The sequence below is a fragment of the Podarcis cretensis genome (assembly GCF_951804945.1).
Source record: "Podarcis cretensis genome assembly, chromosome: 15".
Lineage (NCBI taxonomy): Eukaryota > Metazoa > Chordata > Lepidosauria > Squamata > Lacertidae > Podarcis > Podarcis cretensis.
Window position 1 is genome coordinate 14,247,600 of NC_137185.1, and position 27,947 is coordinate 14,275,546.

At 46.3% G+C, this 27,947-nt stretch overlaps 1 protein-coding gene and 2 long non-coding RNA genes across 5 annotated transcripts; 2 read left to right on the forward strand and 1 right to left on the reverse strand.

Moving 5' to 3' along the window:
• Positions 1–228: 228 nt before the first annotated feature.
• Positions 229–23,504, reverse strand: MMP28 (matrix metallopeptidase 28). Of its 3 annotated transcripts, none has more exons than XM_079956017.1 (8): positions 23,047–23,488; positions 16,563–16,639; positions 14,379–14,566; positions 9,748–9,969; positions 7,573–7,818; positions 5,612–5,761; positions 3,681–3,848; positions 229–1,268 (listed from the first exon to the last, which is right to left on the reverse strand). In XM_079956017.1, exons 1-8 carry the CDS (start codon positions 23,152–23,154, stop codon positions 871–873), a joined length of 1,557 nt encoding a protein of 518 aa, XP_079812143.1. In that variant the 5' UTR covers positions 23,155–23,488; the 3' UTR covers positions 229–870. The 3 variants fall into 3 exon arrangements, with proteins under 3 accessions (XP_079812143.1, XP_079812144.1, XP_079812145.1); XM_079956018.1 differs by lacking the exon at positions 23,047–23,488 and adding an exon at positions 22,806–22,851; XM_079956019.1 differs by lacking the exon at positions 5,612–5,761 and having other exon boundaries at positions 23,047–23,504.
• LOC307204468 lies at positions 12,835–16,034 on the forward strand. Its single transcript, XR_013833705.1, has 2 exons — positions 12,835–13,152; positions 15,727–16,034. It is a non-coding gene; the product is annotated as an uncharacterized lncRNA (long non-coding RNA).
• A 779-nt stretch (positions 23,505–24,283) lies between the features above and the next one.
• Positions 24,284–27,895, forward strand: LOC307204465. The gene is made up of 3 exons (XR_013833702.1): positions 24,284–24,590; positions 25,103–25,267; positions 27,730–27,895. It is a non-coding gene; the product is annotated as an uncharacterized lncRNA (long non-coding RNA).
• Positions 27,896–27,947: the final 52 nt, after the last annotated feature.

The following is a 27,947-nucleotide window of genomic DNA, read 5'->3' on the forward strand; positions in this document are numbered from 1 at the left end:
AGGAGCCCAGTTTGGAGAAATGCCATTGTTAAGGCTCATTGCGTTCGTTTGTCTCTCGCTATTCGGATTGAATAAAACCCATTAAAAAGAACTCTACCTTGTTTTCTCTGCTCTTGCTGCAACTGGGGGAGGAATAGCTTTCCCAAAGCCTTGGCAGAGCCTTGCCAGGTTCTTAAGAGAAGTTCCCCCTGTTTTTGTCCACTCCACAGTAACCAGCTTTGGGACAAAATTGGAACACAGAAGAACAGACGGCTTGAAGTTGAATGGGGTGTGGACAGCTCTTAAAGGAAGCTTGGCCTCCGTACAGCAGAGCTTTCAAGACTTTTCATGCTGGTGACACACTTTTTAGACATGCATCATTTTGTGGTGCAGTAATTCAGTTTTACTAGCAAGCCAGAGGTTAAACTAACCCATTTCCAGCCCCGGGAGGAGCGTGGGGAGTGTTCACACTACACACCTACACACTGCAGTCGACACACTAATGTGTCAAGGCACACAGTTTGGAAAGCTCTGCCATAAGGTTTAGCCAGTTACCAGAGGCAACGGAAGTGCCCACTGCCCCTCCCCTCCCCTATATGCTTCTCAGTTGGCTAGAATGCCAACCCGTCCTCTTCCAATCAATGTGGTGCAAGAAGCTGTATCACCCACCCACTCCGTGTCATGATTTGTCAGGCACCTGATATTCTTCTTTTGCATCAAGAGGTGTTCTCTTAGGCTTCACTTTCTCCTTTAAAAAAGAAACAAAAGTCCGCTTGTGACAAAATGAAAGGTCAACTTCCAACACCGTCAAGCATCTGACCCTCAAACGCTGAACCGAGTTCTGGACTTTGGGAAGTTTGTTATGAAAGCTGTTGAAATTTCTGCAGAAGCTCAGACCACCGCCTGGTTGAGGGCCGCATCCTGGCAACCCAGCCACCCTAGCTGGGAGGCCCATTTCCCACTTTCCACCACTCTCAGCGTATCTGGGTTGAATTTCCAGAATTGGTCGTTTCGGAAGAAGTAAACGAAGCCGTCGGGACACGCGAGAGCGCCGTTCGCCATGGCAGGCACCCCTCCCCAGTCTTTCAGGCTCCTGGGGTAGTACGGCTCCACTTGGAGGGACTCTCCGCTCACCATGTAATATTTGGGACCTTTGAAAAGAACCAGATGGTGGAGGGGCTGGAAATAGAGCGCTGTGTCGGGGTGTCGGGGGAGGTTCCCTGTGCTGCTGCACTTCTGGGGGAAGCCGGCGTCCAGGGAAGAGCCTTTGTAGCGCCAGCATCGGCCACCTGCAGGGGGAGACAGAGAGCAGGGTGAGGCAAGGCAGGACTTCCTGGCGGTAAAAAAAGTTCAACAGTGGAACGGAAGGTGGTGGCCTATCCTTCATGGGAGAGGTTCTCAAACGCAGCTTGGATAGCCATCTGTCAGGGATTCTTTAGCTGCGATTCCTGCAATTCCCTTGGGCTCACTTCCACCTCTATAATTCTATGGTTCTTTTAAATTAGGCAGGACTGGGTTCTAGCTGTGGCCCTCCAGATGTGGTGCTGGACTCCAAGTCCCATCAGCCCCAACAGCCAGCATGGCCAATGGTAGCTGGAGTCCAAGAAGCTAGAATCATAGAATTGTGGAGTTGGAAGGAGGGGTCATCTAGTCCAACCCCCTGCAATGCAGGGTTCTTTTGCCCAATGTGGGACTCAAACCCACAACCCTGAGATTAAGAGTCTCATGCTCTACCACCTGAGCTATCCCTCCAGTGCTGCTGTGCTGAAGTATAAAGACATACTTTTGGAGACTAAGAAAATGTCTAAACACACACACACACACACACACACACACGTTTAATTTATGGTTTAATTTATGTTCCCCAAGACTTATGATCTTTAAGTTTAAGAGAGTCCAAAGAGTCTAAAGCAGTGGCTCCCAAACTTTTTTGGGCCACCGCCCCCTCGGTTCCATAAACTCAGCCCCCCAGGGTGCCTCATCCTACACTTTAAAAAGCATTATTCCAAATAGCGGTTTGCATGACCCACTAAGGAAAACCATAACACAATAAATTTCAAAAGAGTAACCATTAATTGCACATTTATTCAAAATCCAGTTGCCTCTTAGCCTCCTCTGGGAAATCCCACCACTGCCCAGGGCAGTGCCACATACTTTAGGAGCCACTGGCCTAGAGATGAGAGAGAGAGAGAGAGAGAGAGAGAGAGAATGAACTTAAAGATGTACTAAAAATCATTCAAAGTTCTGTCCCAAAATGAACTTAATTCACAATCAGTTCACCTGGCAATTCTGGGAACTGAATTCATGGAAGGTCAGAGATCTTTGGGCTATTCTGAAGAACTTTGTTCATTCCATGAGCTGTGTCAGGTGACGGGGAGAGCAGGAAACTGATTCAGTGTCAACATCAAGCCCGGCAAGTATTGACACCATTTACTACACCCCACCTTCTTTCTGATTTCAATAAAAGCATTTCCTAGTTAGCAATGGCTGGCCAGGTATGTACAAGGTTACAGGTGCTGCTTTTATTCTTTTGAATTAAAAAAACAGGACATCTCTTTCCGCAACAGAAAGGGACATTTCTAAGTGTGCGTACGCCATCAGGGCAGCACGAAGCAAAGCCTGCTTTTATTCCTGTAGACATAAAATGTGAAACTGTACGTGCTCAGAGGACTTATTTCCTCCCCCCCCCCAAGGTAGACAAACTGAGGTTTTTTAAAAAAAGGTTTTGGTTTAGCAGGAATGTAGAAGTATGGAATGCAGGTAATGTGTGTGTGTGTGTGTGTGAGAGAGAGAGAGAGAGAGAGAGAGAGAGAGAGAGAGAGATGTTAATTGTATGCTTCAGAAATGACATAATACACATGGCTATCTAAGCCACACTCCCCATAAAAGTTCATTAAGTCCTGGATACTTGAATTCCTGACTGCACCTCAGCTAACAGCCAGGAGATGGCAGCAGGGTTTACCTTATGAACTAATAACGCAAATCTAAAACACATTTAATTTAATGGGAAGCCAATTCTCGGGCATTCAAAGAGAATTTGATTTTGAGTAAGCAGGTGTATGACTAGAGTCTTGGAGCAGGTGCCAAGACTGAACAACAGGGCTCCCAGCTTAAATTCATATAGCCCAGTGGGGTAAGATGACTTGAACTTGGAAACAATAGTCCTTGATTTGAATCTCAGCTGAGAGCTCTCTAGATCTGTGGTTCCCAACCTGTGGTCTGCGGACCCGGGGGGGGGGGTCTACATAACTCACCCAGTGGGTCTGTGGTACCATTCACATAACAAAAACTACCACAGAGGTATCAAAATTGACAAAAGTAGGGGCTCCATGTCTTGGCTTTTGAAAAAGTACACAGTACTAAGCTAACTGGGAAGCACTGGCGGACCTTGGGCTCAGAGGCCAAATGTGTGACTCTAGGTCCTTCTTTCTGGCCCTCAGGATTCTCCAGAGGCCACTCCTTCACCAACCCTACTTTGCCCCTCCTCCCCCTTGAGTGCCTGTCTGGTAACTTCTCTGGTATCTCGATAATCATTAGCATGTTCTCGAAAGGCAGGGCCCTGCTTTTACATCCAAATCACAGACGGGAAGATGGAGGCTTACAAAGAGAGGAGCTTTCCTAAGGTCATTGGGAAGTGCCAGGACGATGTTAAGATCTGTACTGCGGACTCCCCACCTCACAGACAACTCCAGTCAAGCTACCTTTGAAGAAATAGAACTTCCCATCTTCCTCAGAGAAGGCCGCAGCATCAATGGTGGACGGGAGCCCTGGCCACATGGCTCGGAGCAAGTCTGGACCAGTAGCGTTACCTCCTTTGGATACAATCCAGTAATGGCCACCTTTGAATATATATAGATTGTCTTCCAGGTCTGTTCAAAAATAAAGAGAAGGTGCTTGAGAGGGTCCTGTGTCTTTGAGCAAGAGATCAGAAACCCAGGTACTTAGGGTTCCTGCAGGAATATATCAACATAAGAAGAGCCAGCTGGATCAGGCCATTGGCCCATCTAGTCCAGCATCTTCTTCTTACAGTTGCCAACCAGATGGTTGTGGGAAGCCGACAAGCAGAACCTGAGCCCAAGAGCCCTCTCCCCTCCTGTGGTTTCCAGCAACTGGTATTCAGAAGCACTGCTGCCTCCGGCTGTGGAGTCAAGAGCACAGGCATCTTGGCTAAGAGCTGCCCGTAGAGTTATCCTCCATGACTTTGTTCAATCGTCTTTTTAAAACCATCACTGCCCCTCTGAGGGAGCGAGTTCCATAGTTTAATTATGAAGAAGGGCTTCCTTTTATCTGTCCTGAATCTTCCAACATTCAGCTTCGTGGGATGTCCACAACTTTTCATACTTGAACAGAGGGAGGAAAACTTTTCTCTGTCCACCTTCTCACAATTGTATGAACTTCTATTGTTCTCTTACTCACATTTTCTCTAAACTAAAAAATTCCAAATGCTGTAACCTTTCTTCACATGGGAGTCGTGACATTCCCTTGATCAGTTCGGTTGCCGTTTTCTGAACCTTTAGATATCCGTTTTGAGATGAGGCGACCAGAACTGCTAGGGGATTGAGGAATTTACTTGGGCTGATGGGGGAGCAGGGAGCTGTCTGGAATTCTGAAAATACCCCCCACCCCACCCCCAGAATCTGACCCAGTGGATCATGTCGTGAGAGTAGAATCTACCCCAAGTGCACTTTCAATTGCAGATTTTACCCAGAAGTAAACATAATCCTTCCTGGATATTGCCACCTGCATGGTAGCAAACATGCCTGTTATCCTTATAGGTTGGGTTTGTTGTTTTCTAGGTAGAAAAAGATTATGAAACGTGTGAAAGAAACTCCAACACAAATGGATCCTGGGAAGAAGACTGAAGTGGTTATAGTGCTCTCTTTCTAAAAACAGAACAGGGCATAAATTATCCCCCAGAAATTCCCATCAGAGTCCTCTGTTTGGGGAATGTTTTCATCCCAACCAATGGAAAATACTGGGATAAAAAAAGCACACACTTCCCATGCAGTTTTCCACAGAAAAACTAATGCAGGGAAACAAAATTTATAACGCCCTTCTCCTGACACAACATACATACAGCTCTGTTTAGGGATAATTTGTGTAGCTCAAGATCCACTGGAATTTGGCTTCCCTTAGGAAAATGCCCCAGAAAGCAGTCTGTGCAAAGTTTCTTACAGCACAGTCCTAACCATGTTTACCCAGAAATATGTCCTATTGAACATATGGGGCTTACTCCCAGGTAAGTGGGGTTAGGATCACGGTCTGCTGAAGAACCTGTTAAGGAGCTTTATTCATTTACACTTTTTTATCTAAGCATTTAAAAACCATCTTTCTTAGACAGCAGGGTGGGGTACAAAATAAGACACCCAGAGTGGCTGGGGAAATCCAGCCAGATGGGCAGGCTATAAATAATAAATGATGATGATGATGATGACACACAAACTCCAGAAAGGTCATTCTACCATAGGAGAAAAGAAATGAAAAATCAAAGTATTTAATCCAATCAAAACAACTCTGAAAGGCTGTGCCTAATGCAATAGGACAGCCTCCACAGGGAATTTTACTGTCCAAGTCTGGCCCTTCGGCCACCACTCTGCACCCATTCTCCAGATGATGCACTATCTCTTCTTACCCATGGTTATGGCATCAAAGAATGACCAGCAGTAATGAGAACTGTGGTCACCACCCTGGTGCTCAGTGCCTTCGAGATCCTGGCTCCAGTCCTGGAAGTGAGCAAATAATTTTCCTGGGAGCTGGACCACAGACCCCCGGGGAGGCTTGCCTGCCAAAAAGAAATCACAAGGTCCCATCAAAACAGTCACTGGACTTGAGTGTCTATTCTTGGAAAGTGCTCATGGACACTGCCTATTTCAAACTTCCATGTTCCGAAGCAGGCTAGAAATAAAATTTTAAAATCTGGGTCCATGCAAATATGTGGCATTTAGCTGTGCAACCTGTCCTGGACTTAAGGCTGAGGGTGGGTCAGGCAAAGTTGCATAAGAAACACTGTCATTCTTCATAATCCACACTCTTCTGAATTCTGCAATGCAGTTTCTCAGCTAAGCTGCTGTGATTCCTGCATTGCAGGGGTTTGTGGTAGATGACCCTTAGGGTCCCTTCGAATTCCACAATTCATTGATTCTATGATTCTTAGTGGACGCAGGTGGCGCTGTGGGTTAAAGCCTCAGCGCCTAGGGCTCGCCGATCGAAAGGTCGGCGGTTCGAATCCCTGCGGCGGGGTGCGCTCCCGCTGCTCGGTCCCAGCGCCTGCCAACCTAGCAGTTCGAAAGCACCTCCGGGTGCAAGTAGATAAATAGGGACCGCTTACCAGCGGGAAGGTAAACGGCGTTTCCGTGTGCGGCTCTGGCTCTGGCCAGAGCAGCGATGTCACGCTGGCCACGTGACCCGGAAGTGTCTCCGGACAGCGCTGGCCCCTGGCCTCTTAAGTGAGATGGGCGCACAACCCCAGAGTCTGTCAAGACTGGCCCGTACGGGCAGGAGTACCTTTACCTTTACCTATGATTCTTAGTAATGTATACAAAAATGTATATATTAAAGCAACATAAAAATGCACTATATTAGGCAAAATTGCATACAAGAATGTGAGTGTTAGCAGAAATTTTGCACTAAAATGCTGGTGCTTTTTCATGAGGACTTTAAAAGAAAATCTGCAAAATGTTGTAGAAATGAACATAAGAAGGGAAAAATTAGAAACTGAGGACCCCCCCCCCCACCGTACGTTTACAGCACTACAGTATCACATGGGTTTTCCCAAAGAATCATGAGAAGTTTGCTAAGGGTGCTGAGAGTTATTTGGCTGCCCCTTTTCCCCTTGCCCAGCTACAACTCCCAGGGTGGTTTAATTTTTCACAGGGTACTCTGGGAATTGTAGCTCTGGGAGGGGAATAATGGAGTCTCCTAACAACTCTCAACACCCTGAAGAAACTACAGCTCCCAGAATTCTTTAGGAGAAGCCATGACTGTTTGAAGTGGTTTCATGGTGCTTTAAATGTATGGGATGAAGGTGGCCAGATCCCTAGTTCCCATCCCCATTCATATGATTCACACAGTTGGAAAGGACCTCAAAGCTCATCCTTTCCAACCACCTGAAATCTATTTGCCACAATTTCCCTGCTAGACCATCATCCATCCTCTGCTTAAAAACCCCTAACAAAGGTGTGGAAAATTATATATGTATATCCATACAGTTTTGTGCTGAGAACCCACCACCGTCCAGGGCAATTGGTGGGACTGTCAAACAATCCCTAGTTTCCAGCAGTTCAGCATCATCCCACTTGAGAAACCATGGATCTGTGTTCCTCCTCCTTAAGAAAACAGGCAGAGGATGTGGTAGTGGTGAGAGGCAGTGGGGTGTAGTGGTTAGTGTGTGAGACTAGGACCTGGGAGAGACCAGGGTTCAAATCCACCACTTGACCATAAAGTTCACTGGCTGTGACCTGGTCAACCTCTCAGGCTTGTCGTGAGGATTAAATGAGGGGAGAGAATTATGTACACTACCTTGAGCTCTTTGGATGAAGAGGTGAGATTTAAAGACAATAAAATAACAATAAATCACAAGCGAACCACATTTACCGTATAAGTTCTGGACGGACAGGATGTCATCCCAGTTCAGGACAAAATCCTTGCCCAGCTTCTTGTAGTAAGGGGACATGAGGGCACTGCGCACAGGGGAGTGCTCCAGGCCCAGAGTGTGGCCGATTTCATGCGCCACCACCACAAAGAGGTTGCGCCCCTTCCCGCTGTCCAGCGACCACCTCTCGTCGTTGTCAAAGTGAGCCTCGCCCCGGCGGGGGAAGAAGGCATGTGCCAGGGCGCCCCCTGGGGGTGAGAGAGGAGACGCCATTAGACCTCCCAAGCACAGCGGTCTCATCCACACATTAAAAGACAGGAGTCCTCTTTTCTGGGACTCGTCTTCATGGAGACTGAAGGATTCCTTCTGTTTATCAAAAATACTTGTAAACCAGCCTTCATTTTCCACAGGGACAATGCAAGGCACGGATTAAACTAATCATGCCAAAAATCATGTTTAAAAAGTGAAGCAATCTCAAACCCCGGTCCCTGTGGTAGTTTTTCTGGCCAATGAAATCGACTCAAATCCTCCTCTTCCTCACAAGAAGCTGCAGTCAGACTCAAAATTGCTAAACACAGGAAGTTTGCATTGGGTCCCTCTAGGCATGGGTGGCTTGGAAGGGTGTGGGGGATTGCCTTGTCTGAGCATTTAATGGGATCAAAGAATTTTAGGATCGGAAGGGACCCCAAGGGTCATCTAGTCCAACCCGCTGCCATGTAGGAATCACAGCTGAAGAATCCCTGATGTACGGGGATTCCTCTGCTCAAAAACTTCCAGTGAAGGGGAGTCCACCACAGAGGGTTCTAACAGAGATTTAAAAACAAGACCATGCTGATGTTGTATGATTTCCGTCAATATGCTTTGTAAATAAAACTAGCACACTGCACTTCACATGCCTCTCTGTGGCGAGGCTACTTTATCAACCTGTGAATCTTACATCCAAAACATCCCTTATAGGAGTCTATTTTATTATGATCCCTGTAAAAGTGAATTGAGCTTTCTGTTTCTTTTATTCATGCACAGTTCATTTCTTTGTTGTCTTGTTTGTACGGTGTTGTTTTTGAACACTCAATCAGCACAACTGTAAAAGAAATTATCAAGGGTCCCTAACCTTTTTTGGGGGGTCCAGAGGCATATTTGGAAATCTGGTTAACTGTCGTAGACACTGTAAAATACCCATTTCACCAAAGCCCCAAACCAAACCTTCCTGCTGATGAACGGCAAAACACTTGGAAGTACAGTCGTGCCTTGGAAGTCAAACAGAATCCGTTCTGGAAGTCCGTTTGCCTTCCAAAATGTTTGAAAATCAGAACGCGGCTTCTGATTGGCTGCAGGAAGTTCCTGCAGCCAATCGGAAGCCGCAGAAGCCCCATCAGGCGCTCGACTTCCAAAAATAGTTCACAAACCGGAACAGTCACTTCCGGGTTTGCGATGTTCGGGAGCCAAAACATTTGGAAACTAAGCTCTTCGACTTCCAAGGTGCGACTGTACCTGGAGATGCTATCAGGGATTGAATGTGGGACAATTCCACTATTGGGAATTGCCCTTCCACAAGGCATGGGTGGGAGACTTTCAGCTCTCTGGATGTTGTGGGACTCCTAACCCCTACCAGCATCAGCCAGCCTGGCCAGCAACAAAGGGTTATGGACGCAGCGGCGTAGCGTGGGTTGTCAGCACCCAGGGCAAGGCAAGTAATTTGCGCCCCCTAACCCAGGGCAAGGCAAGTAATTTGCACCCCTAACCCCTAACCTGCCGCCGCTGCCAGCTTCTTCTTGCTGCTGCCTGGGCTGGTCGGATGCGGTTCTCTCCCGCGCTCAGCGCTGCGCTGGGCGGCCGCTGCACTGTCCCTCCCTCAGATAGTCCCTCCCTCGCTCTCTCTCCGCTCCGCACCACAACGCACGCCTGGCACCCTCCCCCTCCACAGTGGGCGGCGACCCGGCAGCTCGGATCGGATTCGCACAGCCAGCACTGCAGTGAGAGAGAGTGAGTGAGCCAGGTAGGGGCAGAGAGCTGCGAGTGCGAGCGCGCCCCCCCCCAAATGTTGCACCCGGTGCGGCTGGCCCCCCCTGCACCCCCACGCTACGCCACTGTATGGACGTTAGGAGCCTGGCAACATCTGGCAAGCCAGGGCTTTGCCATCCCTTTTCCAAGGGCTTACAAAGGGAGGACAGGAGTACCTGGTCCATCAAAGGCGTTGTCCACACCATCGTTGTGGTCCCCGTGGAAGAAGGTCAGGCGGATGTCGGCGGGATCCCCCGCAGCCTCCCAGAAAACCAGAGAGGAGACATTGCTCCAGAGCTCAAAGGCTGCTTTCACTGCCTGGCGCACCTGATGCTCAGGTAAGTACCGGGGCCAGTTCACCACCCGGTAAGTCAGGTGCCGCTTGTACCATTTGCCACCTATGAAAAGGAAGAGACAGAATCATAGATCGGAGGAGTCGGAAGGTACTCAAAGGATCATCTCATCCATCCTCCTGCAATGCAGGAATCACAGCTCAAGAATACAGTGGTACCTCGGGTTACATATGCTTCAGGTTACATATGCTTCAGGTTACAGACTCCACTAACCCAGACATAGTACCCCGGGTTAAGAACTTTGCTTCAGGATGAGAACAGAAATCGCGTGGCGGCAGCGGGAGGCCCCATTAGCTAAAGTGGTGCTTCAGGTTAAGAACAGTTTTAGGTTAAGAACGGACCTCCGGAACGAATTAAGTACTTAACCCGAGGTACCACTGTACCTGACACGTGGCCATCCAAGCTCTGCTTTAAAATCTCCTACCAAGGAGAGTTCAATGCCTTTCAAGGGAGTCCGCTCCACTGTCAAACAGCTCTTACTGTCACAAAGTTCTTCCTAAGGCTCATTTGAAGTCCTCATGAAAACCCACCAGCATTTTAGTGCCAATTCCTCCTAATATACACAATTTTGTATTCAATGTACCCTAACACACACATTTCTGCAAGGCAATTTTGCCTGATCTAATGAATTTTTGAGCATTGTTTTCACTAATATCTGAATTTTTATACACCTTGTACCCCAAGATCTGCATTTTCCCCTACCCATTATTGAGCTGCAGAACTGCACTGCAAAATTCGGAAGAGTGTGCACGGCTGTGTTTCAGTTTGCGTGTTGTTTTGGAAATGGCAAAATCAGGTAGGTTCCCTTTTAAACGTTAACTGAACAAGACTTCTCTCCCCTCCTAACTCCAGACAAAGAGACAAGAAAATTTTCTTTTAGCTTGAAAACCTCTTACAAAAAGGTTTCCTCTCTGTTGGGGGGAGGGCTGGCTTCCTGCTAGGACACAGGATAAACAATGAGCTCACAAGAACTATTGAGGCAGATGTCAAGGGAGCCTAGAATACCTCTGATTGGGGCTGGAAGGGAATTAAATAATATTATCATTTATCTGTTTATGTGCTAGTTACAGTGCACATGCATATAATAATATGCAAAGATTGCTTGTCTTTTTAACAGAACCAGTGAACAAATAACTCTCTTCTTACTGAGAATCATAGAATTTTACTTTCTGGGAAGGAATAAAAACTCCATGCTGATAAACTTAATATCAAGATTTTCAGAATATTCCCTTGGACACAGTGCCTGTCAAAAGCCTGATTCTTGTCAAGACATGTAATCAGGCACTCTCCTGAGGCGATTAAAAATGTCTCTAGGTGACTGGGCTGGAATACTTATAAAATGGTAAACATAAACTTGTCCTCCCCGCCCTCAGCCTCAAATGACTAATGCAGGCTAGCAAACAATTGTTGTGGCCTCCTGACTTTCTGTGTGCCCCCCCCCAATCTCCCATCTCCCATTGCAACCTGCAGCAGGGCTGAAAAATCACACCTAACCCTGGGCGTGGTGCAAACATGTTTTAACTCCCCCCCAAAGCAATTGCAGTGATTAAATTCCGTTCTTGAAACATGACTCAAACATCTGAGTGCTGTCCTCGAGGATCCCTGGAATGGATTCAAGCTGTAGTCATGTTCCCAGAGGGAAGATACACATATTTCTAAATGCCAATCCAATCCCAGGTGTGTTTCTTTGCAGGAGCGAGTTGGAGGGCAGTGGAGAAGTAAGATGGAGCTAAGATGGGTCTGGTCCAGAGGGTCCTTCTGGTACAAAACTCTTCTGTTTGTCCTGTGATTTCTAGGTGAGGATCCAAGATGTTTTTCTTGTGTCCCCCCTGGAAAACCTGCTGTTTATTCCTGAATCAAAACAAACACCCATCAGACTCTCCCTGCCCATTGGGGCACGTGGTTGACCACCAGGAGACCAGAGTGCTGGACTTTTGGTCTTGATCCAACTGCAGGAGTCTTCTTACATTCTTTTGCATTAAGTGCTAAGCTGTCAGTCACCCAAGTTGTTGCTACATTATACAGCACTATCCCGCCGACATATAGTTAGGCTTAATTGCCGAAGGGCGCAAGAATGTGGGAGTCGTGCCAACAGAGTGGTCTGCTTAATGTCAGAAAGGACAGACACGTGAAAACAACACAGAGGCAAATTGGGCCGCAGAGTCCTGGCTTTTTCTTCCCCTGCCGTCGGGAACAGATGCTGCCTTGCCAGGCACAGTTTGAGGCCTCCTAGAGCAATTGCCTAATCTCCCCATTTTACATTTCCCACGGTTGGCCTAAAGCACAGCTGCTCATTCGGCTGTCTAGGAAAGATCTCCAGGCAGGGGATCTGGTAAACGGGGAAAGTCCAGTCCCAGCACCTGGATTTTTGCAATGCACAAGAAAATTGTTCAGAGCTTACTTTAACTGCTCCTAAAAGCAAGATCCTGCCTGTGGCTTTCATGGTGCAAAGTGCTGGCTGTGAACTATGACATCCTAAATGGTTCAGAAGAACCAGAACGCCCAGAAGACTGATGAACCTGCCTGGTCTTTAAGATGGTCTCCCCAGGCCATTCTTTCCCACCTGCCAAGCTTAGCATGGCAAGGTGTCCTGCTTGACAACAGGGCTGGGTGATATCTGCTTTTCAACAACGTGATACAGTGTTACCTCGGGTTAAGTACTTAATTCGTTCTGGAAGTCCGTTCTTAACCTGAAACTGTTCTTAACCTGAAGCACCACTTTAGCTAATGGGGCCTGCCCGCTGCCACCACGCGATTTCTGTTCTTATCCTGAAGCAAAGTTCTTAACCTAAAGCACTAATTCTGGGTTAGCAGAGTCTGTAACCTGAAGCGTATGTAACCTGTAGTGTATGTAACCCAAGGTACCACTGTATATCAGCAGCTAAAATTGTGATATACTGTTATATCATGCTGTCTGGAATGTATCTTGGCTACTTCTTTCTTCCCACCTTAGGCGAGAGACATTGCCCAGCCCTCCAGCTGAGCAAGCCCCCACACCACTCTGGCTCACACAAGCTGCAGGGGCAGGGAGGCTTCCTTAAACTGCTCAGCTGGGGGGCAGGAAGCTCCAGGAGTGACCAAGGGAGAGTATCCAGGGCCTTGAAGTCACCCATCAACAGTGCCTGGACAGCAAACTGTGCAGACACACAGCTCTCCTGGTCATTATCTTCCACTGTTATGAGGTGTATTTCTATTTAAATGATAGTCATCACTTCTAATTCTGCATCTGTAAGTACTGTATAAAAATCTAGCAATATGTGATGCAAACCTGGTTGACGTCTTTCTGGGAGTGATGCAGTTCTTAATTTTTGGCAGTGGGTAAGCAGCTACTCTAACTGAGAGTCTGTAGAGACCACAGCAAGTTGCCTTAGAGCCGTGGTTCCCAACGTGGGGCAATTTGATTTTTAAGGGGGGCAATTTGGAAGCTTGTTTAGACTAATCAATGGCTTTTTAGGCTTTCTAAACCATTGACTTGCCAGTCAGAAGGTCGGCGGTTCAAATCCCCACAACGGGATGAGCTCCTGTTGCTCGGTCCCAGCTCCTGCCAACCTAGCAGTTCATAAGCACGTTAAAGTGCAGGTAGATAAATAGGTACCGCTTTAGCGGGAAGGCAAATGGCGTTTCCATGCGCTGCTCTGGTTTCGCCAGAAGTGGCTCAGTCATGCTGGCCACATGACCCGGAAAAATTGTCTGCAGACAAACACCGGCTCCCTCGGCCAGTAAAGCGAAATGAGCGCCACAACCCCAGAGTCATTCGCGACTGGAGTTAACTGTCAGGGGACCTTTACCTTTACCTTTTACCACGTGAATAGGAGTTCACTTTTTGAATAATAAGAATTATATGTCACAGGGATGGGGGCATCAGGATTTAAGAGATGCTTAGGTGGGGCATGGCCAAAAAAAGGTTGGGAACCACTGCCTTAGAGTGAATCAGACTACTGGTCCATCCAGCTTAGCATTGTCTGCACTGAATGGTTGCAGATTGCCAGGTTTCTCACGCACAAAATAATCCCAGCCCTGCTTGGAGATGCTGTCCGGGACTGAACCTTCTGCATGCAAAGCAGATGCCCTTCACTGAGTCACAGCCCTTCCCCAGAGGGCTGCAATGGCTCTGACCCTGCAGCCTAACACAGTCAAGCACACTCAGCCACTGAATACTCCTGCTCCCATAGGAGGGACAGTGAAGTCTGGTGACATTGGCCACCAGTGGGACATTTTCACTATCTTCCTACGTACATATGAATGTAAGGCTGTCATCATGCAGTTCACCATTAGAGAATTTGCAGTGCTGCATCACAAACCTGGATTTGCATGAAGTCGGGGTGGGATAGGGGAGCAAAAGAGAAGCCAGGCTGCACCACACCGGAGGCTGTGGAACGGGGGCAAAAAAATTGGGGCACTGAGAGGGGGAAAGTGCTGCTTTAAAACAACGGCAAAGTCCCAGAAAGACTTACTCTGATGAGAGAACCGTTTCCGGCGCCTCCTCCTGACTGCCCTTCCCGAAAGCATCGAATCCACCCGGTCCTTCCATGCGGATCGGCTGTCTAGGTCATTCACGCCGCATCGGGGGAGGCTCATGTGGCGGATGGTGGAGGCGTCAAGGGCACCGCTGAGGGGAAGGTGGTACACCCACTGGAATTCCCTGCAAGAGAGGAGGACTTGGTTGGCGGATGATGCTCGTTGGTCTAGGTCTCTAGGTTGAGATCCACAACATATACTTAAAGCACATGGCTTCCCCAGCAGAGTCCTGGGCACAGTAGCTTTCTCCTCACCAAACTCTAATCCCAGCAGTCATCACAAACTACAGTTCCCATGATTCTTTGGGGGAAGAAGCTATGTGCTTTAAATGTATGGGTTGTATGTGGCCTATGTCTGATTCTCACCTGGGATGCAAGAGGCCATAAATTCCCCTGAGGAACCAAGGGCTGTACCTTGAAGGATAGGCCGTAGCTCAGCAGTACAGAATCTCCTTTGCATGCAGACGGCGTGGGGTTCAATAACCAATGGCATCTCCAGGGAGGACTGGGAGGGACTCCTGTCTGAACTCCTGGTGGGCAGCTGGCCAGCCAGCGTGAACAATCCTGAGCTGGATGAACCTGTGGTCTGACTCTGGATAAGACAGCTTCCCTAATTTCCATTTAAACTAGCCCTTTATTCACATCCATGAGGACTAAAATCTTGCCTAATGTTTTGGGGAAGAGTTATAGTAACAGAGGCGACTCTCTGAATGCAAAAGGTCCCAGGTTCTTGGCTGCTTGGCAGCCCGGGTGCAAAATTTGTTTATTTATTACATTTATGTCACACCTTTTCTTCCAATCAGCTCAAGATGGTGTGCACATGTTTCTCCCTTTCCCCAATCCACCCTCACAACAACCCTGTGAGGTAGGTTAGGCTGAGAGGCAGGGACTGGCCCCCAGGGTCACCCAGCTGAGCTTCATGGCTGAATCAGGACTGGAAGCCTGGTCTGCCCCCCTCCCTCTCCCCAGACCCTCGTCCAGTGCTCTAACCACTATACCTCACTGTCCCCTTCACCCTGCCACAAAGCAGTGGCCTCATATGATTGAAACACGCAATGTAACTTTATGGCATTTGTTTTTTGAACAGGGAAGTACTTTCAATAGTGGGCTTTGGCGGTGACAGTGGGATAAGGGCGGAGGGAGAAATTTTAAATAATAATAATAATAATAAATTCTCAGAAGGAGTGTTTGAAGATGGCTGGAGTCCAGAATGCAGCAATGGCATTTCTGGAATCTTCCAGCCGGGCCCGAATTGCAACGTTTGTACAGATCTTGTCCTCCACAGGAGGCTAGGCCCATACAAGGGAAAACGACAGAGCAGAGGCCTCACTCTGTGCTTCGAGTGAGAGAGAGAGCAGCAAGGCTGAACAGAACGGGATGGATTTTATGGGCTAGGCTTGAGAGTTGGGGGAGCTGCGATTCCAACGCAGCTGTCTTAAAGAAGAATGTCTTAAAGCAGTTGAAGTAATATTAACATGCAGGCTTTCAGAATCTGCCTGGCGCTGTCCTCCTGAGGCAGCCCACTCACTCCGCGTCTTGAGAGAGAGCAAGCAGGGAGACGACACTTTAATAAAATGCACACGTGTTAATTTATGGACCCCTCCAGATAGGCATTTTATTGTGGGCGTGTTCTGCAACAAGACCTTGATGCAATAACAGTGCCCTAGTGGTGGGTTTATTCTGCTTTATTGGTCGTTCAGCAATGCTCCCCCACTGATGACACATGAATGCTAATGCATCCCAATAGCTAAAGAAGTATAAAACTCCAGAATGCTCATGGGGAAAAGCTCCTCTCTCGCATAACACTAGAACTCATAGGCGAGGTGGTGCCCTCGTGCCCTCAGACCTTGCAACATCATTGGGTGCCACAGTGCAGGAACCTGTAGGCCTCCTAATGTTGTTCGACTCCCATCAGCCCCAGTCAGCATGGTCAATGGCCAGGGACAATGGGCCTTGTAGTCCACAACTTTTGGTGGGCACCTCATTGGCTAGCCCTGGACATATAAGTAAAATGGAAGAAGGAGGAAGGGTCTGTCTCTGCATGCTCCACCCCACATTGACAAACTTGGGACAAGGCCAGATTGAGAATGGTGGCAGCCACAGGACAGCCATCACACTTACCTAATGGCCTCTGAGAATTCAGCTGGATCCAACCCTCGGTGCATGGACCCAAAGTAGCCATATTTTCTAAGGAACTTCTAAAATCAAAAGGAGAGGGGGATTAAAAATTAGATCAAGATTGTCAGAAAATGTTGACCTTATGCGCAGAGGATCCTACTGCCCAGAGATTATGCAGTAAATGTTATTATATATTATATTATATTATATTATATTATATTATATTATATTATAATCAGGCTTCCTCAACCTTGGCCCTCCAGATGTTTTTGGCCTACAACTCCCATGATCCCTAGCTAGCAGGACCAGTGGTCAGGGATGATGGGAATTGTAGTCTCAAAACATCTGGAGGGCCGAGGTTGAGGAAGCCTGTATTATATTGTATTGTATTGTATTGTATTATTATAAATTAATACATGGCTTGATTGTAAGAAACATCAAAGTGATTTACAAATAGAAGAAAACAAGGACATTTTTAGAAAAAAACAAATTAAAACATTCAGAAAAATTAAACCAGCAACAAGCTGGTTTTCACAGGGTAGTAACATGTTCCCTGTAACTGGACCCAGTCAGCAGCCTGGATGCAGCATTCTGGAACAGCTAAAGCTTCCAAGCACTTTTCGGGGGCATGGTGGTGGATCTTGATGTCACTTCAATTTCTCTTTGTGCACCTTTTACTCCTGCCAAGAAGCGGCTCCCCTTCCGAACTGCAAAAAAACCCGAGCTTTTGTTTACAGTCCATTCAGTCCGGCTGAGCCTAGCCTCTCCATTCCAGAGTGAGTTTGTGTGCTGGCTCTGTTCTCCCTTCCCCTTATCAGCCCAGATTCCGGACATAAACACCACCCCATGGAACAAAAAAGCAGAAGCCATAAATTTTTCCATTTCTCTGGAGAGCCAGGCAGTCATCAGAGACCCTCCGCCCCAAGGCCTGCTAGATGTGAGATGCCCACATACCTGGGACAGCAAACCTGGGGCAAGGGGGATGGAGAGGAGACAGGAGGGTCTTTGTTTTATTTTCATTTTTTTGCTGCTGTTCCTCTCTCCTTGCAGCAAAAGGGAAATCCAGGCAAAATGAGGGGGTGGGAATTGTTGTTGTTGTTTTAATTTATTACCTGCCCTTCATCCTGCCATGATGGGTTACAATCTAAGACACAATATTAAAAACAATTTTAAAAGCTTACAATTACAAAAAATATAATCACAAAAAATCTAATAAAAAGTAACAAAATTTCATACTATTGTTTAACATTAGCCTTAGATTTCCAGTCTTTCTGCATTAGAAATCTTCAAGGCTATCTTCTAAAAAGAGATTAATAGAGAGAGAAACGGTTTAATATCCAAAAGTTTATAATCCTACACATTTCAGCCCTATCAGGTCCTTCATCAGGTAAAGTGGAGATGGCATAACAAAATCCTAAGTACCTGTATCTTTAAATCCCCTGGTGAAGGAACTGGTACGTCTGAAACATACATTTTAAGCACCTTCAATGCACATTTAAAGAACATCTCCTCGAGGAATCCTGGGAATAGTAGTTTCCCTGCGACAGAATTACAATTCCCAGCACCCTTAACAACTACATTTCCCAAGATTCATTAGGATGAGTCATATGATTCAAATGTGTGTAGAAGCTTTAATCATATTGTGTGGATCAGTCCTCTCTCTCTCTCTTCCTGTATAGGAGTGTATGGTAAGATTTTTTCTCCCTTTCCACAGCAGAGAATATCTCCAAGATGTCAGGTCTTCCCACTGCCCCACCCTCCAATTTTCACCTTTTGTGAAGCAGTCAACATTGGGGAGAAACCTGGCCAACATACATACCCCTCAACCGGCCCATTTTAAGCGGGACATCCTGAAAATTACAGAAGCCATCTCGGCTTCTGATGGGCTCCAGGAATGTCCTGCTTGGCTCCTGCGAGATAGATGCAGGCTTTTGGGCGCCGTGCTCTCATGCTAGTCACATGATTCGCCTGGGAGCGTGGCCCCAAAAGACTCATATCCCTGTTTTCCTCCCAGGCATGTTGGAGGGTATGTGTCAATTTCACTAATGCTGGACCACTCAGAAATACTTAAACGAGCCTTTCCCAGCCAGGGGCCCAACCCTCTTGCTGTTATGGACTACAAATCCCATCAACACCAGCTGGGGCTGGTGGGAGTTGTAGTCCAAAACCTCTGGAAGGTGCTGGCTAGGGAAGGTTGACTTAAACCCACCAAAAAGACAAAGGTGAGACCGACATGCCTTTCCCCTGTTTTAGCAGTGCTAGGGACATTGATGAAACTCCTCTTTGTTAGACTCTACTTGGTGCTTATTTTACTCTTTTTGTTTGCAAAAGCGCCAAATCAACCTTTGGCCCCTTGCGAATGGCAAGTTTTTACATGTAAGAACTTAAGGCGATCCTGCTGGATCAAGTCTAGCATCTTGTTCTCACTGTGGCCACCAGGTCCCTATGGGAAGCCACCTTTTGTGGTTGCCAGCAACTGGTATTCAGGAGTATTGCTGCCTCCAGCTGTGGAGGTAGAACATGGTCTTCTCCTCCATGAATTTGCCTAATTCTCCGTTAAAGCCATCCTAGTGGGTGGACATCACTGGCTGCCGCAGGAGTGAGTTCCATAGTTTAACGTGAAGAAGCACTTTTATCTGTCCTGAATCTTCCAGCTTTCAGCTTCATTGGCTGCCCATAAGTTCCAGCCTAGTAAGAGAGGGTATTTTCTGCATATACAGTGGTACCTCTGGTACAGTGGTACCTTAATTCATTCTGGAGGTCCATTCTTAACCTGAAACTGTTCTTAATCTGAGGTACCACTTTAGCTAATGGGGCCTCCCACTGCCGCCACGCCGCTGCCGCACGATTTCTGTTCTCATCCTGAAGTAAAGTTCTTAACCCGAGGTACTACTTCCGGGTTAGCAGAGTCTGTAACCTGAAGTGTTTGTAACCCGAAGTGTTTGTAACCCGAGGTACCACTGTATTCTGGAAATATTCTGCTTCACCTTGTTCTGCAATGCTTCCCCAACACTACCACGTTGTTGCTGTCCAGAAGGGTTATAGTGCAACAAAAGCAGGACAAAAATTAACCAGAACATTTGTAATATGAAAGAGTTACAGGATTTCAGCAGGAAGTTACTGCGTTCGCACTGACTGGAAATGAAACCTTTGCAGAAACAAACAGTACTGAAAGCAGAATCATGTGTAGCTGCCCCAAAAGCACCATGAGCACAAATCATCATGAATGTGTGATAAAAAAAATGTCTGAATTTAATTGGAGAAATTGAATTTGCCAGCATGTGAATGAGAGGCAGTGTGGTGTAGTGGTTAGAGTGTCACACTAGGACCTGGGAGAGTTCAGGGTTCAAATTCCCACACAGTCACATGGAAGCTCACTGGGTGACCTTGAGACAATCCCTGCCTCTCAGTCCAAATTATTTCACAGGGTTGTTGTTGTGGGAATGGTGCATCCAAAATGTTATGCAAAGGGTTAATGCTATAGCATAGAATCTTGTGATGTCATATATACTGAGGCATTTCGCCCAGTTAGTTCAGTTATCAACCGTGTGAGAGTTTTAACAGTGAAAGCAGCATGTTGTGTATGCTGCTACCTGTCCTCAGAGTCAGTCTGTAAATATCAGTCAGTCTCAGACACAAATTCGTGTAAAATATGTTTCAGTAACACAAGTATCAGCTACCTCTCTTGTACATTCAATCTGACCAGAGCAAGCACAGCAGTAAAAGTCATATGTTGTTTTTAAACTTTGAAAAGCAAGTGTTACCTGGTTTTTCTAGGAGAAAAGAGAACTATTTAAAAAGGGTCAAACGACCCAGGGCAACTTCTGCACAACTCTGTAAAGTACAATTACCACAGTTGTGGGGGTCGAATGTGAAGAGAGGAGAAACATGTATGCCACCTTGAGCTCCTTGGAGAAAATATGGGATATAAATGCCATGCAATGCAACTGAATCCCACCCCAAAATGGCAAAATCTGGAAGCAGCCTGTCTAATCACAGCAGGGTGCTCTGTATGAACTCCTAAGCTAAGCAGGTCAGGAAATGTCTTCTCCCAAAATAGCTGGAGGTGACATGATGATGATGAAAAGCATAACTGGTGGACCGCAGTGATGTTTGTCGTTAAAGTGCTTGAAAAGGAACATGAGATTTCTACCTTTGCATGCTAAAAACATACAGCTTGTTTCAGGTGTGACAGTGAAGTTGTGCCCCCAATTTTAATTCAGGGGTCAGGTGGGATGTACTTCAGCGATCATGAAATTTGGGGGACACTGGGGGAAAATGCATTCAGTATGCTAAGAAAAGCAAGCATAAAATAAACACAAAGTGGTATGCACTGTCCTTCTGCCCCCATTTTGTTCTCACACCGACACTATGATGTAGGTTTTTCTCTTCCTTTTCGCACACCAGTGCTGAGTTAGAAGACATTTGTTCACCTCCTCCTCTTCCCCCAGGCAGAGCCTAATTCTGGTTACAAGCTCTCCAGATATCAGCAGCGCAACCTTAACTGATTAGATGGAGGCATCCAGCTTAGAGATAGATAGATTAAAATTGATAGATCAGATAGATGACAGCTTTCAAGGCTCTGCCCTCAATCCTGAGGCCATAGCAAACAGCCTTTCTTAAGACTCCAAACAGCCTCTCTTCCCCCACCCTGTTCTCCCTCCAAGCCTGCAAAGGAGGAAATGCCCTTTTCTATAGAATATTCCATAAGGCAGGAAACAAACAGGAGACCTTTCCATAGCCCTCTGCCTCTCAGATCCTTGTTTAGCATAATGGAGGATGGGTTGAATACAGACAAAAGAAAGCTCTCCAGATGGTGTGGGCCAGAGGCTGCGCTCAGAAAGCCACAGGCCAGGAAGGCATGTAAAGAAAGAGATGTATTGAGCGCAGATGTATTGTGTGCTTTTTAGCATGTTTATAAGGGATCTTCTGTAGAGTTCGGAGTGAGCAGTGAAGTGGCCATGTTTGCTGATGATGCTAAATTGTTTGGGAGTAGGCAATCTTAATTTCACACACAGACTCACGGGGTGTGAACAGGAGGTGATGGACCAGGAACAAGACTTTGGGGTTGTAGTGGATAGCTCAATGGAGATGTCAATGCAATGTGCGGTTGCTACGAAAAAGGCAAACTCCATCATTAGGAAATGAAATGAAAAACATAGGACTGTAGAGCTGGAAGGGGCCACGAGGGTCAAAATAAAACTGCCAATACAGTGGTACCTCAGGTTACAGACGCTTCAGGTTACAAACGCTTCAGGTTACAGACTCTGCTAACCCAGAAATAGTACCTTGGGTTAAGAACTTTGCTTCAGGATGAGAACAGAAATCGCACTGCAGCAGCGGGAGGCCCCATTAGCTAAAATGGTACCTCAGGTTAAGAACAGTTTCAGGTTAAGAATGGACCTCCAGAACGAATTAAGTTCTTAACCCGAGGTACCACTGTATCACAATACCGCTATACAAATCTATGGTGAGACTGCATTTGGACACTGGTCATCTCACCTCAAAAAGGATGTTGTAGATGAAAGAGGGTGGAGTGACTCCCCTATGGTGAAAGGTTGCATGGTTTGGGACTTCTTAGTTTAGAGAATAGACGAGTAAGAGATTGCACGGAAAAAGTTTATAAAATGATATATGGGCATGGAGAATGTGGACAGAGAAAAAAATTCCTCCCTCTGATAACACTAGAACGCATGGGCATCCAATGAAGTTGGAAGTTTCGGAACAGATAAAAGGAAGGACTTCTTCACACAGTTGAGAAACTATGGAACTCACTCCCACAGCAGAGATGCTCCACCTTCTGGAGAATGCAGAATACTCGTTTTTTTACCCTGTCTTTTGATACTTAAGGGGTATATTTTTAGAGCCCTGCTTATTTCTGTAATTGTAAATTGCTTTAAACAGGTTTTTTTTTTAATGTGTTTTAATTTGTGGCCCTGGAACATTAGGGAGAAGGGCAGGTAATTAAGAACAGACACACATCCCTTTGAATTCTAGGAACATAGGAGACCGAGTCAGATCGTTGATTCATCTCGCTCAGTACTGTCTACATTGACTGGCAGAGGCTCTCTGGGATTTTAGGCTGGGGGTCTCTTCCAGCCCTACCTTCCAGACAGCAATAGCATGGACAGCGTTGGGGACGCATATCGGCACAAGCTAAATCAGAACAAACCTACCAAGGATGCCCTGCTGTTGTGCCATAATTATTGCAGGAAACACCCACATTAAAATAAAATAAAAACCCACCAGTCTGAAGGTGCCCAGGAAGGTAATATTTCTCCACATGCTGGTGTTTCTGAAAGTTGGAGAGGGTTCCCTCACTCTCACTCTCACTCTCACTCTCACTCTCACACAAAATTGAGTAAGCCCGGGTTTTAAAAACAGAAACTTATTTGCATCCAGTTAGCCAGAAGAGTTCATGAGCACCTCTTTCTTGGGAAGAAATCTGGGCATTAACCCCTCCCTTCCCTGCTCTTGGGAGCCTCACCTCCGCCTCCTGCTGGCTCTCAGCCCCCGCCCGGCCGAGCCCCGCGCTGTCTCCTCGGGAGTAGAGCCGCGACAGAAGCAGGAGACCCAGGATCGGGGCTGCGGCCATCGCCCAGCCGGATGAGAGCTGCTCTCCGGAGCTCCGCTCGGCCTCCTTCTCGCCCTCCCATCCGGCGGCGCCGGCTGAGCACGCCCAGAGGAGACGGCAGGAAGGCAGGCAGGCAAGCAGGCAGGCAGCTGGCGGGCTGAGCAGCTCCTGCCCTCGCACAGACACACAGAAACGCAACCTCGGCGAGGCTTCCCCCTTTCCCTTAGGCTGGACCGCTTGAAGCGGCCCCTCCCCTTCCCCACTCGGCGTCTTTTGGCGCGGCAGGCAGAAATCCAACAGGGGTAGCCAACGCCCGTACGTTGTGATTCTAATGAAACACCTCGAAGTGTGCTAGCGATAAAAAAGGACAACGATCAAAACGATATTAACATATATTTTCTCTTTCTCGCTCTAATATATATTAATGATTAACGGTATTAACAATATTAACAATATTAACATATTAAGCCATTTCATGTATACGGTATATATATATATATATATATGATTTCACGTATAAATGATTTCACATAACAAAACAAAACCATTTCTCGTACACACACAACCCCATTCAGATACAGAGTGAAATTTCACAAAGTCCGGAGGGAGCCCATAGAGACAGCACCTTTCGGATATGTAGGGGCAGGGAGTTCCGAAGGCAATTTCAATAACATTTATATAGTTTCCAACAACTGGTATTCTGAAGCATTGCTTCCTCCAGCTGTGAGCTGTGGAGGCAGAGAAGAACCATTGTGGCTAGTAGCCATTGAAATATTTTGATGCTTTTTGTTTCTTTTGATGTCTTCAATGTCTTATTTGAGTTGAAATGAAGACTAGTGTAAATATAATAATAATAATAATAATAATAATAATAATAATAATAATAATAATAATAATAGGATGGGTATGCATTTTTGAGTGTGCACTTTTTTTACTTTTTTAAAAGGTGTTTAAAATAATAATAATTATTATTACACCACAAAAGAGAAAGTCTTGTGGAACAGCAATCCACGCCACTGCGGTTTTGCAGGTGTGAAACCATCCAGATTGTTGTTTGTTTGCTCTGGTTACATGACTGCCAACAACCCCTGTTGATGTCAAAACCGTTCTGGCAGAATCTCGGAGCAGGAATTCCTTTGGAAACAACAATAAGTCCTGCTCCCGATGCATCTGTGTTGTTGCGAGGTGTTTCTAGGAAGTAAGGAGAGCCAACTGTTATTCCACTTAAGAACATGTGTTTGGACGGCAGTTGGCCACATTCCACATAGGTAACGGTAGGGAACTAACCGTAAGGCTTGACAGCAGTGAAAAGGACCTAGGGGTCATAGCAGACCACAAGCTTAACATCAATCAATTGTGTGATGATGATGATGTAGCAGTAGCAGCAGCAGCAGCAGCAGCAAGAAGGAGCTGGGGGTGTTGAGCCTGGAAAAGAGGCTCATATAAGCATATATAAGGTATCAGGGATCTAAAATCAAAGGTTGGAATGGTTATGTGGTTTTTTGCAGTCATTGAGAAGTTAACAATTTATTTAACAATATTTAGCATTTCTAGGTGTTCAAAGTTCATTGTGCACCTTATTGAACTATAATCTTCACAACCATCCAGTGGGCTGAATCTGGTGTTACTGATACTCAGAGTAAGATCGTGGAAATGAATGGACACGACAAACATAAACTGACTGATTTTTAAAATGGTTGTCTTCAGCTAAGTTCTGAGCAGAGTAAACCCTGTTGAAATTAATAGACTCGGCTTAATCATCTCCTTTAACTTCAATGGGTTTACTCTGAGTAAAACTGCAACCCATTAATTTACGATCTGCGGACAAATGCCGGCTCCCTCGGCCTGTAAAACCTGTAAACCTCAGAGTGGTCTGTGACTGGACTTAACTGTCAGGGGCCCTTTACCTTTACCTTTTTTTGCACACTAACCAAGTTCTTTGTGTTTTCTCTGTTTGCTTGTTTTTCAGCCCCCACCCAATGGCAAGCAAGAATGAAAACACATTCCTGGATCTTTATCATATTTAAGTACAAAAATCTCGAGAGATTAAGACTGCTGCCGTAGGAGGCTATTTAAAGAATGAGGTGTGGCAGTAGACTAGCCAAGCAGTGAGTGACACACCGTCTGGACCCAGGTGAAGGGGGCGCATTCAGTCGTTCCTGAGCTTGTAATGTGACAAGGCACCTTAAAGCTTTTGCATGAGGTGGAACACTCCTAAAGTGCCCTCACAGCCTCCTCCACTATATTTTCAAATTCTGGGTGCTTTAAAAATTCCATATTGTGGAATTCCTGCCTGAGAGAGGTCAGACTGGCTCCCCCTCTCTTTTCTTTTTGCCGGCAGGCTAAGATCTTCCTGTTCAGACAGGCCTTTGGAAACTAAGTGCAGGCGATGCTGGCCACAGGGCAAAATGGATTTTTAATTGCTGGTTCTAAACATTTTCTGGTGTATTTTAACTATTGTTTTGAACCAGTTTTGTTTTTAATTACTTTGGATTTTCTAATGTTGTTTTTAAATTTTAGTAAAAGGTAAAGGTACCCCTGCCCGTACGGGCCAGTCTTGCCAGACTCTAGGGTTGTGCGCTCATCTCACTCTATAGGCCGGGAGCCAGCACTGTCCGCAGACACTTCCGGGTCACATGGCCAGTGTGACAAGCTGCATCTGGCGAGCCAGCGCAGCACACGGAACGCTGTTTACCTTCCCGCTGGTAAGCGGTCCCTATTTATCTACTTGCACCCGGAGGTGGTTTCGAACTGCTAGGTTGGCAGGCGCTGGGACCGAAGGACGGGTTAAATTTTAGAAGCCACCTCAAATCCCAACTTGGGAGAAAGGTGGGACATAAATCCATTCAATAAATCCTACGCACCTGGCACAAAAAGAAAAGGCCTGTGGGGCTGTTGGCTCCTACTGCCACCCTATGGTGCTCTTTCACCCATATTAATGCTTTCTGCTGGCAGGTTTTGACAGAAATTAGGATCATCTTGGGTTGTCCTTTGGATTTAGACCCTAAACTCTGCCTCCTCTCCATTTTCACAGGGAGTTACATTGATCCCCTTCCCTTTGTAAACCCCTATTGGTTTTCTCCTGGCTGCTGTTAGACTGGTCACTACTCAGGGATGGAAAAACGTCACAGTCCTCACATTAAATAAATGGTACCAAAAAATAAAAAAGCAGCGTCCGAAAACTCACACATCCTCTTAACTTAGTTGGTCTTTAAGGTGCTACTGGAAGGAATTTTTTTATTTTGTTTTGACATCCTCTTAAGGTACTTAGAGGTGATGCCTCACTGATGGACTTTGCTGCCACCTGGTGGACATTTATTATACATATCCGGTAAATAAGCAACACCTGAGAGCCGTTCTTCTGGTTAAATATGGTATTTTTTGGAAATATTTGTAAAATCTTAATAATGCTGGACCTCTTGGACTCTCCCTCTGGGCCTGGGCTCTTCATGTCTTTTTGGTTCTTGGGATTTATACTCTTCTACCTTTTTATTTTTACCTACCACCCATTCACTTGTTGTTTTTGATAAGGAAAAATTATGGGGGTGAAAGACTACTCAACAGTCCAGCTCGCTGGGGTCCAAGTTCCCCGTGGGTCCATGCGGTCAGTAAAAGAAGGTTGTTCCAGCCAAGTAATTTGGAACAAAACAGCAATCAGTAGACTTAAATCCTTTATTTGTTGCACAACAGGTTCAAACAGCAGTAAGAACCCCGAGCATGGGGAGAAATAGACTTTTAAAACTTCCCACTGTTGCAAGAATTTATATATAGGTTGGGGGGGGTTGCCCCTCCAGCAGAAAATGAAATAAATAAATAATTGCTTCCCCAAAGGTGTCCTTGCCTCGTAAGCAGGACCAGGACTTCGAAAGGAGCGCGGTTGTAGAGGCTCCGCACCGGTCGGGAAATGACAGAGACCACACCAGGATTGGCGAAAAGCAAAGTCTGATCTTTATTGAAATAACAGGAAAAACAAAAACTGTTACAACAGGGTCCTCCCTCACGTAACAAGAACAGTGAGAACAACCGAACAAAAGAGCTGCCTTGACTCTTATACCTTTTGGTTTCTGTACAGATCAATAACAGCAAAGGTGAAGAGGGGATTCACATAAGGTAAGTAGGATGTTAAGGGTGGCGCTATTGGTTAAACCACAGAGCCTAGGACTTGCCAATCAGAAGGTTGGCAGTTCAAATCCCCGCTATGGGGTGAGCTCCTGTTTCTCGGTCCCAGCTCCTGCCAACCCAGCAGTTCGAAAGCACGTCAAAGTGCAAGTAGATAATTAGGTACCACTCTGGCGGGAAGGTAAACGGCGTTTCCGTGCGCTGCTCTGGTTTGCCAGAAGCGGCTTAGTCATGTTGGCCACATGACCCGGAAGCTGTACGCCAGCTCCCTCGGCCAATAAAGCGAGATGAGCGCCGCAACCCCAAAGTTGGTCACGACTGGACCTAATGGTCAGGTGTCCCTTTACCTTTACCTTTAAGTAGAATGTTGTAAGATTTTAGGAGGTGTCAATTTTGCTGGAGGGCTGGAATAATATGTGTTGAGCTTCTTCTCATTTATCTTGGATCTGGTTAATGGCTTTTTTCCTTTATCTATAGGAAAAATCTCCGTAGCTGCTGATAATCAGTATGCAGATTGTGAGGCTGGGGAAATGGCTTCAATGTAAATATGAGATCCTGTTCTGCATTGCTATCAATTCGGGTGTGATAGTCTCATGTTTGCACACTTATTGGCAAATAAAACTACTTTATTTTTGAGCTGTTATTTGTGTGCATTCATGATATTATTTGCGGACCCACTAGATGGCAGTGTGGTG

Coding starts and splice junctions, on each gene's coding strand:
- MMP28 (XM_079956017.1), bottom strand. CDS start 23,154: ATGGCCGCAGCCCCGATCCTGGGTCTCCTGCTTCTGTCGCGGCTCTAC. Junction 14,567..16,562: donor GAATTCTCAGAGGCCATTAG/GTAAGTGTGATG, acceptor CCTCTCTTGCAG/GGAATTCCAGTGGGTGTACC. Junction 9,970..14,378: donor GAAACGGTTCTCTCATCAGA/GTAAGTCTTTCT, acceptor TCCTTTTCATAG/GTGGCAAATGGTACAAGCGG.